Here is a 14,602-nt window from a genome sequence, read left to right on the forward strand (position 1 = left end):
TTCCATTTTTTACATAGTGGTCGTATGTAAGAGTATCTTCTTCTTCTTCTAGTGCAGATCCATTAATGGATGTTTGCGATAACATTTTCCATTTCTTCTCTGTTCCGGGCGGTGTGTATTAACGACTGAACATCGAGTAGCCCTGTCCACTGTCTAATATTCCTCAGCCAAGATATTTTCTTCCTTCTGATACCCCTCCGGCCTTCGATCTTGCCTTCGATCAACAAATGCAAGAATTGATATTTGGGGTTTCGCATTATGTGCCCCAGGTATGCGATTTTTTTCTTTTTAATCAATTCAAATAATTCACGCTCTTTGTCAATACGTCTGAGAACTTCCTCATTTGTCAATCTAGCCGTCCAAGGTATCTTCAGGATTCTGCGATATAGCAACATCTCAAAAGCCTCCAATTTGTTGATGCATTTGTTGATGGTAGTTGCTTTCAATGTCCAACCTTCCATACCATAAAGGAGCACCGACCACACATAACAGTTTACGAATCTTAATCTAAGGCTAAGGTCAAAATCAGAACAGACAATTACTTTTCGAAACCTCAAGAATACCTGCTGAGCTTGTTCGATGCGACATTTAATTTCCTTGTTTGATGTCCAATCTTCGGAGAGCCAGATGCCCAAGTACTTAAATGTATCTACTCTTTCTATGGGCCTTGAGTTAAATGTTAGAATGGAGTTTATAAACACATCTGGGTTTCTGGATATAATCATAAATTTGGTTTTCTTGATGTTGATGTTAAAACCCATTGCTTTGCTCTGTTCTCCTACCTTGTTGACCAGTTGTTGTAGGTCGTGTATATTGTCTGCAATTAAGACCGTATCGTCGGCATAGCGGATATTATTAATCCACACTCCATTAACTTTGATTCCCATTTCCACGTCCTCCAGAGCCTCTTGGAAAATAGCTTCTGTGTATAAATTAGATAGGAGTGGAGATAGCACGTAAGAGTATCATTTAGCTCATTTTCTTGCTCAGATTTAGAATTATTAGAGTTAAGCAAGTTGCATTTTCATTGGAAGACATCGTCATATTTATTTCAAACCAATAATCAACGAGAATATATTCGTATAACTTAACAAAATTACTGTAAACGTAAACCACTATAAATACGAAGTTAGGTTAGTAGTAGTATATTGTTTTAATGTCCACAGCTGCTAGGGCTATCCGGCCGACGAAGTTAGGGTCCTAATTTTTTTCTTTTCTTAAATAAATTTAAGCGTTAACATTATTAGGCATTTGCATAAAACTGTGTATGATAATCGCAAAACAATTTCCGATGCACGTGAGTGACAAGCGATGGCAACAGCGCTGCCAGATAGTGATGGATTTATGAGATGAATCTTAATTTAAAAGTGACAAACAATATATTTATTATATCATTTTTTAAAGATTTTTACGTTTTATTTTTAAATAACTAATATTTTAGTAATTGATTTATTTGTTTTATAGCTTATTTTACTTATTACATATTGGCAACAACTAGTCCATTATGAAGATTATTCTAAGGGTTATTATGGGTTATTTATTTATTTATTTATTGATGTACATCTTACAACGCCATAAGTGGTAATAACAAGTGCTATTAATAGACCAACTAATAATCACAGAATTTAATAAAAACTAACGTAGAAATAACTTTGAAAATGGAGTAATGTGCTTATCAAACTTACTTTTTTGACTGCAGTCAAGGGTAATATGGTAAGGACCTTTATTGTAACGTTCTCATTCAAAATAGTTTATCAGGGAAGCTACAAGCTCTTTGCTTCGACTGTTTAAATGTTTCGGCATATTTTCAACACACAATTTCAAGAAATGAAATACAAAAACTCGAACATTTAGTTCTTAGAAGAACTGTTTGTGCTTCTAAAGTACAATTTAAAAAAAAAGACTATGAAAATAGTCAAAAAACGATATTATACAAAATAATCACTGACATTAGGATAATTGTCAAATAATAAAAGACAACCTTGCTGAAAACGGCGCAATGTGACCAACATAGCTATAATAAAATTCGGTTTAAACTATTTTTTTTTTCATTTGCGCTATAAAGTCAAATAAAGAGCTGCTTGGTATCTTAAATTGTACAACAAATTTAAACATTTTTGCCAAAATTTCATTTAGTCAGGTGTATAGACTCTAATGTCAATGATGTCGATATGATTGATGACGTGCGTCGGAAAATGTTTTACGATTACAATACTTTATGTGGTATTCCACAAAATTTGCAGGCTATTGAGGGAACACAAAATGTACAGATTACAGAAATAAATTGAAAATAACAATTATATTAAAACAGCATTAATATGTCACTTTTTAATTATGTTCTAAGTTTTTTTCTTGTAAATTTAATTTACTAGCAATGTTGCCGTCTTATCAGAAAATTATGTTTTTTAATAATCTGGGGTCGAAATATACTACCCCTAAAAACTATTTAAAACACCCTGTATAGTGGCATTAGGAAAACATAAATAAAACACAACTTTCCACCAACGTTATTTAATTTATGACTAAACATAATGACATTTTTATACAACAACAAAATTACTTTTTATTTTTCTTCGAATTTTTTTCCAAGAACTCTTCTAATTCACGCAGCACATTTTCAGTTTTTAATTTTTCTGTAAAAATAAACATATCATTTATTTATATTAAATATAATTTATAAAATTTAAGGAACTGTAAAAATTACGGACATGAAGCAAGCTTTTAATTTTAGTTAAAAACATGTTGATTTAATTTAAATTTGTTTTAATGGAATCTTTATTAAGTTCACGAAAAATCAACAAAGCAACAGCTTGTGGTAGTCAGTTGCATCCATAGAGAAATCCTAATATTTAGCTTATAATACAATCGACTATTGATTTTTAATCACAATTTTTCTTGACGGATGATAATCAAAGACCAAAACGGCATTCCCCGCAAATTTTGAAGTTAATTATTAAAGTAAAGTAAAGATTTGAAGTTAACGTCTCCACTTTGCTGCCAGGGCCCGTATTCTGTAACTTTGAAAACGATAAGCGCTTTTAAACGCTCAGCGTATATGACGTTAGTTTTCGCTGAGCGCGCACTTAATTAACGATTTCGGTATTCTCGTCTGACGCGCTTAGCGTCTTTACTGATTGCGCTGAGCGCTTTGAAAACGGTTGCCTTAAAGGATCGTTTTGCTTGTCGAACTGTTAGTGAAAATCGAAAAATTGTGATTTTGTGCGTTATCTTACTCTTTAGTGAAAATTACGACTTCTTCTATAAATTCCGCAATAAATAATTGATAATTTACGACTTGGCAGCTATAAATATTGTTCAAAACATCAAAAATGCTAAGAAGAGTCTTCAATACTTCCCTCGTATAATAAGAATAATGACATATTCATAAAAAAATAGCTTCACATAACTCAACAATAGGTTATGAAATTCAAGAAACATTAACATTTTTCATTGTTACATCCGTCAGTTATCAACTTTTGACTATTAGCTACATACATACAGAAATTGTGATGTTGCCAATATGTGCTGAACGCGTATCCAGAACACGATTCGCATGGCAACGAGAATACCAAAATCGACTGCCTTGCGTTTCGCTGATCGAATACTTGCGCTCACCGCTTTGAAAGCGTAACGTTTTTATGTCAAAGTTACAGAATACGGACTCTGGACTAATCTGGACGGGGCCTACTTTGTTTACGCGGAATCCGAACCGCGGTCCTCGGCCATATCATGGTCAATGGCCTACCGACTTGGCATGTGTCTAAATCGACTCTTACTCATGAGATATCCGATCTCATCTGGCCTCGAACCGGCGTGAATGAGCAGTGTGTGTCAATAGATTTTACACTTTTGCCTTTATTGGAAAACAGCACGATACAGAGTTTCGAACCGGTCACCCGTCCATCCACTAATATCGCCTCACATCGCTTAACTTCGGTGTTCTAATGGGAACCGGTGTTTCTACGTAGCCTGGCCGTTGCCCGAAGTTAATTAGTGAAAAGGTTAAAACTTTTTCTATTAATTGAAAATTACTACGACTAATTTTGACATTCTGAATTCTTACATTGAAATTAAAGGAACGCAACTTCTACGCTAATTAAAACCACTAATTTATTCTACTAATTTCGACGTTCTGAATGAAGCTTTAATATTGTTAATTATTAATATTTAATTTACCTGAATCTTCTATATTCTGAATGACGTTTTCCACTCTATTAAACAACTCATTAAAGAATTCGTAATTCTTTGGAACATCATACTGTCTATAAGCTTCAATCGTGGTCCTCCATGCTTTTTCCAAAATATTTTCTCTGCTAGGCAAAACGTCCCAATAGCCAAAGTATGTTCTCGGGTACGTGTTATGTTTAGGACAGAATTCGGCAAAATCTATCTCTCCATCGAGCTCGAAGTCGAGTGACATTTGCAGCAATTTAGAAAAAGTAGCATCTTTTTCATTAAGCTTTAACGCAAACGGTTCTTGAAAACCATGTTGTTTTTTGGTACGTTGACGTTTCTTCTTTTTAGCTTCAGCCTCCTTTAAAATCCTGTTTATGTCTTCAATGGCGCTTAAATTAACGCGACTGGAATAGTACCTTGAGGGCTGAACAAAGGTACTAAAACATCTTTTAATCTTTGGTGGTGCAAGCGGGCTGTCAGATTTTTTGTCATTCTGACTTTGGTCCATTTTGTTAGGAACATCATCTTCTGGACACAAATTGCAGTTCCTTTTTGAGTTTTTGGAAACTCTGGGGACATCGGGCGGTAGACATTTCGGGTCGACAACGATCAATCCTGCGGCCGATGCAGCTTTTTCAGCTCTCTTTTTCAATGCCTCTTTTTTCCAGTCACCCGGTGCGGGGCAGTTGGGTCTAGCCTTAAAATAATTAACCAATTTCTGAAAGAATGTTTCTATCTGACCAAAACTTTTTGACTTTTTTAGTTTTGGGGAAGAAATGAGAGCTGTCGTTACCCGTCTCTTTTTTGGTGGACATTCGAATGCGAATTTCTCGCATTTTTTTGGTGGAGGATCACAAATTTCAGGACATTCCGGCTCTACGACTTTTGAACGCTCGTCCTCGCATTCCTCTTTTATCTCTGGAGTTTCTGTCAGAAGTTTTTGACATTCCTCCCGGCAAATTCTACACTTTTCTTCTTCTGGTAAGTCACAAGGGATATTTTTTATGCAGTTATGCATGCAGGCCTCCTCTAATTTTCTTATATCATCCTCACAATCGTCATTTTGTTGATTTTTTGAGGCAGTAGATCCTTTGTTGTCTCCTGAACATTGATGCTCTTGAACTAAAAATTCGACTGTCTCTAATTTACTCTTATTACTATCACATTTGTAAGTAGACTTATTTGTGTTTGTATTTGCTTGTCGGTGCTGGTTTTTAAAAACATGGATCGCATGACTTTTGGATTTGCCGCAGAAGTAATCGTTAAAAGAATTACAGTCTAATGTAATGCCCTCCGTTTTCAAGCCATGTTTACGTTTATAATATTCTAAACTAATATTCTGATCTATATTTTCTTGGTTAGAGAACTCTTTGACATTAGTACTAGATATTTCTGGCAACATAGCATATTGAGGTTGAAGATTTTCAATTTGTTGTGTATCAGCAATGTCCTTCTTATATTTTTTCAGAACCTTTAATGTAGCAATAGCTTCACTTCTCTCTTTGCTTATATCTTTATAACTTTCCTTCGGGTTCTTTGATTTATTGAGATATCCATTTAAAGTGAATTTTGAAGTAGAGTTATTTGATATTCCTGACTTTTTATTAGACGTTTTAAATTTTTTATATCCGCTATTGCCAGAAGCGTTTCTTTTATGTAGTTTTAATCTGTTAATTTTGTTTTTCGAACCTCTATTCATGAGGTATCTATGTTTAATCCTATACGTGGTATAAAATCGTTTAAGTCTTTTTGATATCCTGCTCTCTTTATTTAGTCTTTCGAACTTTATAAGATTTTTCAGTCTCCAGATATTATCTCTACCATAAAAATATTGGGAATATTTATCGTTATCCGGAATTGTATGGTTACTAACATCATTTGTTTTGGTATTTTTGTTAGCAAACAAGTAATTGTCAGAATTATCACCTTCCGAATAATAATTTCTTATATAAATTCTATTACTTTCATCTTGAACTACATTTCTATTGTCTAGTTCCAGTATAGAATTTAATCCTAAAGTGCCAATATTTCTTCTTGACAAATAAAATGTTGGATTCGTGGAAGAACAAAAGTGCCTGTTTTGTCTTAAAGTAAAAGGTGGCCAACGCCCAAGTTGTTTTAATTCTTCCATCCTTTGACAATCCCGATTTTCCTCTTTTATCAGTTTCTTTGTTTTTAATAATTCTATAGGTTTTCCAAATTCGCTGCAAACTTGAGTTAATCCCTCATCTTCAATGCATAGTTTTTCCTTAAGACAAGTTTGTTCCTTTAACAGGTCAATTTTACCTTGAATTGGTGGAGGAGGCTCCAGGATCAACGGTTTTTTAGGCGGATTCATAAACCGCGGTTGCATCCTAAGATACTTTTCTCTGTCCAGGGGACATTCGGTAAGTATGTCTTCCATTTCTTCGTTTAGACAGTCAGAGAATGCAGGAAAAGGTGCCGATATTCTTTTTCTTCGACACCCTTTGTAGTCGTGCTTACATATAGGATCCGGGCGACATCTAACCAGTTCAGGAGGGGTACAAGAAGGGTGTTTTTTAGGACCGGGACAAACAGATTTAGACGCTGTTGCTTTTGGGCACGCCACTGGTTTTCGAATTATAAAGGTTTTGGTTGAATATGGGTGACGATTCGTTGCTGATCGAACTGTCTCATCTAGAATTGCTGTAAACAAGAAAACATATAATTATCTAATAGAATTCTCTTGTGAAAAACAGTCTTACCTTACCTTTTGCTGGCACTTCTAAAATAGGCCTTTCGGCTGGATTGGCTACTAAACGCCCGTTTGTGTATTTCAAGTCGTTTTTAGAAAACACCAGATTCTTCCACGCCGATGTGCTGAAGTGTTTCTTTTTATCTCTCGGCTCTTCTAAAGGCTCGTATTCCTTTTTAAAATTAGGGTAGAATCCATATTGTGTCCTATTACAGTTAAACTGCGGTGTTTTGGTGAAGGGTTTGATAGTTTCCTGAACACTATCAGAGTAAGCAGGATAAGGAGATTCCTCTTTCTCACAGCAAACCGGTACTCTGTCTACCTTACACGCCGGCCGATTTGCTTTACCTGCCTGCTGACAAGCAGCCATTGTCGGGCAAGGTTTTCTGCATATCATTGCCTTCATTGATGGTTTGATATTTCTACATTTCTTTTTGGCAACGAACTCTTTCTTTCTTTGCATCATTTTCTCATCGGTCGACTGACTTTTCTGAGTTGATATTGCACGAGATGTAATTGTTAGCATAGACTTTGATTTATTTATGTTGGCCTTAATTCCATTTGTTTTTGAGATTTTCTTATCAAGCAGGAATGTTTCACTTGCTATTCGCTTTTGAATGGTCTCATAGTTTACCTTCTTGTTATCTTTTGGTTTAAAAAGAAGCAGCTCTTCTTTCTCATTGCAAAAATCTAGGTCATTTATTAACTTTAACATATCCTTTGATATGTCCCGCTTTTTTATTAGGGGTTTTTCAAAATCTTCCGTTTTCTTACTAGCACATTTTTCTTTTACTTCACTGGTGTTATTTTGGATTAACGGTGGTTTGTAGTTGGTATTAGTTTTAACATGATCGCTGTTTTTTTGAGATTTTATATTTTGAAATAGTTTTATTGCATTATTGGTATTGCTGTATTTCCGCTTTGATGTATATCTGAAAATAAGTTTATTTAATATTGATATTAATATTTTTATTTATTAACAATAATTGTATATTCATCATAAAAAATGCAGAAATACATACAGGGTGACCTAGTGTTGCGAAAAAAAATCAAATCATGTATTTTATTTGTGATAAACACTACAATGATATTTTATTGTGTTATTGATAGATGTTTTCAATTGCAATAAAAACTACAAAATTACAATAATATATACTTAACAATAATAATTGAAGGATAATTATCATCGTTTTTAATATCTTACACGATAAGTACAATTTTTATGGTTGAAAAAGTACCAATTAAATATATTTAAAAGACTAATAAGCTAATTTTCATTGCGTATATACCATGCTTGTTTTTATACTTTTAAGCTTTTATCATACTTTTATATTCCAAAGAATGCAAGTGTGTTCAGTAAGAAACTAATTTTATGTTTATAGTTATACCGGGTGCGTCTCAAAAGTGGCTCATCCCTATAACTTTTTTATTTTAATAGATAAAAGAACGAGATTTGGTATGTTAGTATATGACTTAAATTAGGATTGATTGACGTATTCAATTGTTTTTGGTCACTTTCTGTTTTACCGGAAATGACTACAACTTTTCATTTTAAATGGCACCCGCGGTATGAAAATTACATTTTGAATAGAATGGCTTATCATATGTCAATTTTTGATATTTTTGCTTAAAACAAAATTAAATTTTAAATTTCAATATAGAGTGTCATGGTAGTGTTAAAAACACTAATTTTTAATCAAGGAGCCTTGGAAAAATAGATTTGATCGTCTAATGTTTTTAGTGGCTTGTCCTGACCAGCTAGAAAATGCTCAAATCGTATTTTTAATCATATATCAGGTTTTTCAAATGGAACGAGGGTGGCTCATTAGCATATTTGGAAAAAGGATTTTTTATGAATAATTTGGTACCACACACTTGGTATTTGGAGTGAAATTGTCGTTATGAATCGCATGTTGCAATTCCATATAAACCAAATTCGAAAATGTCGAAACTTGACATATGATATGTCATTCTATTCAGAGTGTCATTTTCTATCGAATAAAGCAACAAAACACCGAGGGTACCATTTAAAAAACAAAAGTCGTAGTCATTTCCGGTGAAACAGGAAGTGACAGAAAACAATTGAATACGTCAATCAATCCTAATATATGTTATATATTAATATTCCAATAAATCTCGATTTTTTATCTGAAAAAAATATAAAAGTTATAGGAGTAAGCCACTTTTGAGACGCACCGATTTGAGGTATATCAATTTTCAAACTTCATATTCAAATTTGGTGCGTGAACGATTGTACCTGACCAAGGATAGACAGAGTAGCAGTACCGCGCGTCCAACAAATAAATTAGGTAAAAGTATATTTATTGTTGATATGTTTACGAGTATGTTTACGACTTTTTTGAAAAAGTAAAAATTATTACTATTTTAAAGTTAGGTTATAGGAAGTTCTTAACTGAACAAAAGGTTATTTAGCCAAAAAAGGTCATTATTTATTTAGGATATAAAACACAAGGTGTTTTAAAATGTGCGCTACTATTGCACAAATATTTTATACACTTGGAGTATAGAGCTCAGATAGAAAATTTGATATGGTGCTATTTCAAAGCATTGGATAATCCTGTATTTGTAACAGAGGTATAACTATTACATGGTAGAAAAGCTAAAAATATTGTTTGTTCAGTTATCGTTCAACATCACGTCATATATTGTCAAACTCTCTCTTTAACTTGACACCCAGATGAAATGGGTTGGTGACGTCATTATTGGGCTCATCACAATTTTAACCAAAAACCCAGTTTTTTCGTATATTTACGAATAGAGCAATACACAATTAACAGGGTGCCAATCAAAAAGTTGCCGCAAATTTGTTTAATTAATTAATAATAATTATTGATTTTGGGGACGACATTACGTTCATAAAATGTTTTGATCGTTTATATTTCAAATTAAAGCTATTTTTATTCTGTGGATGATGTTTTAAGGTTGTCTATGAAAAAGTTACCGCAAATAGGGGTTGCCACTGTTCAAAGTCGTTTCTAATACCGTATGATCGAATAAAAACGGCGTCCGCGATGGCTATGAAATGACGATCAATGACATTTCCCATATAATTTTACATATAAAATGACAACGATCTTCTTTCATAGCCATCGCTGGTGCCGTTTTTATTCGATCATACGGTACTTTATACGGGCCCGGTAACAGTGCGTCGGGAATCTGTAGCTACTATAATAAGAAACTTAGGAATCTTGTATAAGTGCCAACCTAAAGTATGTGTTAGGATGTATTTCAGGAAAATAGTTTAAACAGGGTTCCACAGGGTGGCTCAAAAAGTGTGAGTGGTTCGGGATGTTTTTTTAAATGGAACATCCTGTATATTATTCCTTTGTTAAAAATTACCAACAATGGTTTTAATAATCGCGCCTTCGATGACGTTACTAAAAGTTTATTTGGTATCGCTTATATGGACATACTTACATACATATGTGTATTTAAAGTTGTATTTTGTTTTTAGTTGTTCTTTTGTTTGTGGAGAAATGGAGAATTAAAAAATGAATATTATTTGTATTTAAATTATTTCTGCCATTGTCATTTGATTTGAGGTTATAATTTTATTGGCGGATATTGATCACTGTCAAAATTTGCTTTTAGGAGTTGTCATTGTCATTTGATTTTAACGTTTATTATATTTAAAATTATTTTTTTATTACTAAAGTGCGTTGTCAATTTAGCAAGAATGATCAAGTTCTCATCGCAAAGTTTATTACTTATTTTACGCGAGAAAAGAGACACTGGTAGAACACTTTTGCCCGTCGAGGCCGCATATGAAGTAAATACTATGCAAACGTGTGTAGCTTTAACTAAACACAAATTAACTGCATCAATAAGACCCTAAGGCAATCAATAAAACCCTAAAATACCTACATGAATTTAATAAAATCGGAGCTCACCCAATTAATACAACTTAAAAATTTCTAGGCAATATATACTGATCTCAACACCCTAAAACGCATATTTGACAAATAATAATGACGATATTAAAGAGGCTTTATATGAAAAAGAATTCGGGGTCAAAATCAACGTTGAGCTGATAAACACCATTCGCTATGCTGACGATACGGCTATCTTGTGTCATGATCTCCAAATCTCATAGATTCTGTTAATGCAATGGTACAGGAAATGAGACTGAATATAAATGTTTCTAAGACAAAGTTCATGGTCTTCAGTCGCCGCGCCAGCCATACCTCAACGCGTCACTACAGATAAATGGAGAGAACGTCGAGAGAGTATCCAATTTTAAATACCTTGGATGCTACATCACCGAGAAACTACTTGTCCCGGATAGGGAAATTAGATGCAGGATTGAATCGGCCCGTACAATATTCCAGAAGATGATATTACTGTTTTGTAACGATAGTCTGAACTTAAAGCTGAGACAAAAAATTATTAAATGTTACATCTGGTGTGTGCTCTTAGACAGAGCTGAAATCTGGACGCCCAAGGCTGCCACAATCACACGTCTGGAGGTATTTGAAATTTGGTTACATTGACGAATGCTAAGAATACCATGGGTGGCTATGCAAAGAAATGAAGCAGTCTTAAACAGGGCAAATGCAGTTCGTGAACTTTTGACAACCAGTTAAATACCGAAAGCTGTCATACCTCGACCATGTTCTTAGAGGAAATCGTTACCGGATCCTATAATGAAGAGCAAAATAGGAAGGAAACAAATTTGGAAGGAAGGATCAGCTCACAATCGTGATTGCCAATATCAGGGGGAGCTGACAAGGCACAATAAGAAGAATAATGACGTTACGTTGAACGATTGCTGGGCAGACAGTATGTAGTAGCAGTAAAATATAAAGGGAGAAATACCATACCGATAATCTAGCAATCCCTTATTTTTGCAAGGATCCTTATCACACGAGTCTTTTGGTGGTGGAGGTGGTGGTACACAGTTTTTGTTTTTCTCTATGCATTTCTCGTCGACCTCGTCACATTGCTCTTGGCTGTATTCCCAACAACCCCAGTCAGCTCTAGGAAACGTTTTGCAAGGATCTGGTACTACACAATCCTCCGGATCATCCACGCATTCCAGTCTTTTCAATTGCCAATCTACCATAGGCCTGTCCTAAATAACACACACATATATTTATTTATGTTTATTGATTTTTATTTTAAAAATCACAGATCAGAGTTCAGCATAGTTTAAGTTAAGTGTCAAATTACAGACTTCGCGTGATGGGCAGATACACCTTAAAATTTTCATGTATTTTAAGGTGAAATATATTTTGTTCTAGAGCATCGTTTTTGATTTTTTTATGAAATGTGTATGCTAAATTATTAGACACTTAGCCTTTTCTTAAATTAACAATTAAAGTCCTATTCTGTCTATTGTAAGAGGAAAAGTAAAATGTTGCTATTTTAGGAAAAGTTTCAAAACAGCCTGTTGAATGGTTTAAAAAAGTAAGGAATTTAAAAATCACTTTATCATCAAGGTGCATCTTTCCTCTATTTTTTTTTTTCGTCTAAATAGTTTTTTGATATACTTAGACATTCGCTTTTGAGGAAGAAAATAAGATTAATAACTTAGCATAAATTTCCCTTTGGTCTTAATTAACAAACCTATGAAATAATAATTTTTATCTGCCAAAAACATGATTATTTTACTGTAAGGCGAGGGACGCAACTTGTCACGTTTAGATATTCTACCAATAAAGATCTACTTGTGGTCTATATTGCTTGATGAAGATGATGAAACTGCAAAGACAGATCGAAGAGAAACGAGAAAGAAACGATTATAAGTGCATTCTAAGTATCAATTTAATTATTTGCTAGAGCAAATATGATTTTAAAGGAAAATAATAGACAGTTAAAATTGGAATAGACTCTTTAAAAAAACTTTTACAAAAATCTATATTTTCTATTTTGTAGAATATAGTTTTTGTTCGAACAATAACCGAACAGCAATATGAAACTCTTTTTTATCACAATATACCAAAACTTTTTATTTTTACACTGGACGTGGAATTTGCTAATCGTGTTAGCATCATCAACACTTGATGCTAACAGGTATTTGGAATTATAATAATGTTTAGGTAAGTGCTGTACTCGATTCTGTTTTTTTATTAAAATGCGCTTCCCGTCTAGTGCCCAAAGAAGTGATAATAAAGTTGCACAAAATATAATTGTTTCCTTGGGCCTTCCCAGCACTCACAATTTTTTCAATATAAAATTTCTTCATAAAATACGTAGTAGTTTTCTATGTTCACGGAATACTGGGACACCCTGTAGTCCCAATATTCTGTGGACATAGCACTACTACGTATTTCTGGAATAAAAATAAGTTTATTGAACACAAGTTACCTCTATACAATAGTTTGTCCGTTAGAGGGCATTAAACTTTAAAAAAATAAACACATTTTTTAAGATATTTGTAAAACCGTTATTACGATAAGAGAAATTTGGTATAGCTATGTTTTGCTAAGTGCTTTAAAATTAGATTTTAACAAAAATATAAAAAAATACGGGAAGGTTGAAAACTACCCCCGCCCCTATATAAATTTTGGTATTAATATTTTACTCCAATATTAACTCCACCGACGCATATTTTTTGAAAAAACATTTTTTTGGAGAATTTTTCTACAAAATATACAGGGAATAATGTTCAAAATATACAGGTTTTAATGTTCCGTGGATATAGAACAACTACGTATTTTTTTAATCAAAATAATATATATATCACTGTAAAAAATCAGCCTGAGTGAACACATATTTCTCAGGGAGTGAATTTTTTGAGTGAAATAATTGAGTACATTTTTATCTAAAATAGAGTAAATTCATCATTTTACTCAAATATGATCTCTATTTAATCAATAGCTATTGAATAAGCTCATGTTCGAGTTATAACCCCTATCTTTGAGTAATGGAATAGAAAAATTAACTTAAAAACTCATGTTATAGTTTTACACAATAAAAATTTGAGTGAAATCACCCAGTTTAGAGTATTTTCGCTCATTACTAATCATACGTCATACGCGCTTCTTCGATACCGAATAAGCTATTTCCCTGTTCCTCAGTTTTTAATTATCTGTTCGAGTCGTAGGTTGTCTTGTTCCTTCGAAGGTGCCCAGGTTACAAGTCCATAGTGTATGTGTGTGTGATGTAAAGTGTGACAGTGGCCGCGTGGCGTGGTGAAGCGAATACGAACTCATAACTCCTAAATATGTTTTATGTTAAGAACATTTTTTTTCACATCGCAGAAATCCGCCTAACATATATTCAAATTCGACTGCGTCTACTGATTGCCGCAATGCTCGGATGTTTCCTGGACTAATTAGCGTAGCGAAAATCTAGGTACTTTCCCTCAATCTGGAACTGGGAACTGGAACATTTGGCAGAATAACATTTTTTTTTAATTTTCAGGAGGAAAAGTATCTGGATTTTCCGGAGGATTTTCGTTATTAAAAGTTAGTTTAGAAATTAGAAATATTCGAGAATGTTGGTAGCCGAGCTGACGAATGCTCTTAATAAAGCGGATTTTTGCGATGTGATGCAACTTTTCTAGACATCTAGCTTAAAAAGTTCCTGTATTTTTTCCAAAAAGAGTTGAAAACTTTTTAAAATGTTTTTGATATTATAATAATAGTGTTATATTTGGTTTTATTTGTTTTTTTGTCAAATAAAAATGACAAATAAAAATATTTTTGAAGGTTCTACAGTTTTTTATTTGGTTTGTTAAAAAAAACG

The 14,602-nt window shown here is 33.4% G+C and overlaps 1 protein-coding gene across 4 annotated transcripts in view; it reads right to left on the reverse strand.

Annotated features, from left to right (window-relative positions):
* Positions 1-2,495: 2,495 nt before the first annotated feature.
* Positions 2,496-14,602, reverse strand: part of LOC115883993 — a 29,634-nt gene continuing 17,527 nt past the window's right edge. For all 4 annotated transcript variants that reach the window (XM_030902446.1, XM_030902437.1, XM_030902421.1 and 1 more), the window contains 4 exons: positions 11,734-11,984; positions 6,908-7,824; positions 4,177-6,843; positions 2,496-2,633 (listed from right to left, as the gene is read on the reverse strand). In XM_030902446.1, coding sequence (XP_030758306.1) covers positions 2,557-2,633; positions 4,177-6,843; positions 6,908-7,824; positions 11,734-11,984 — 3,912 coding nt within the window. In that variant the 3' untranslated portion in view covers positions 2,496-2,556. The remainder of the gene's footprint in view (positions 2,634-4,176; positions 6,844-6,907; positions 7,825-11,733; positions 11,985-14,602) is intronic.

This window comes from Sitophilus oryzae, unplaced genomic scaffold (assembly GCF_002938485.1).
Source record: "Sitophilus oryzae breed Bouriz unplaced genomic scaffold, Soryzae_2.0 scaffold_111_pilon_pilon, whole genome shotgun sequence".
Classification (NCBI taxonomy): Eukaryota; Metazoa; Arthropoda; class Insecta; order Coleoptera; family Curculionidae; genus Sitophilus; species Sitophilus oryzae.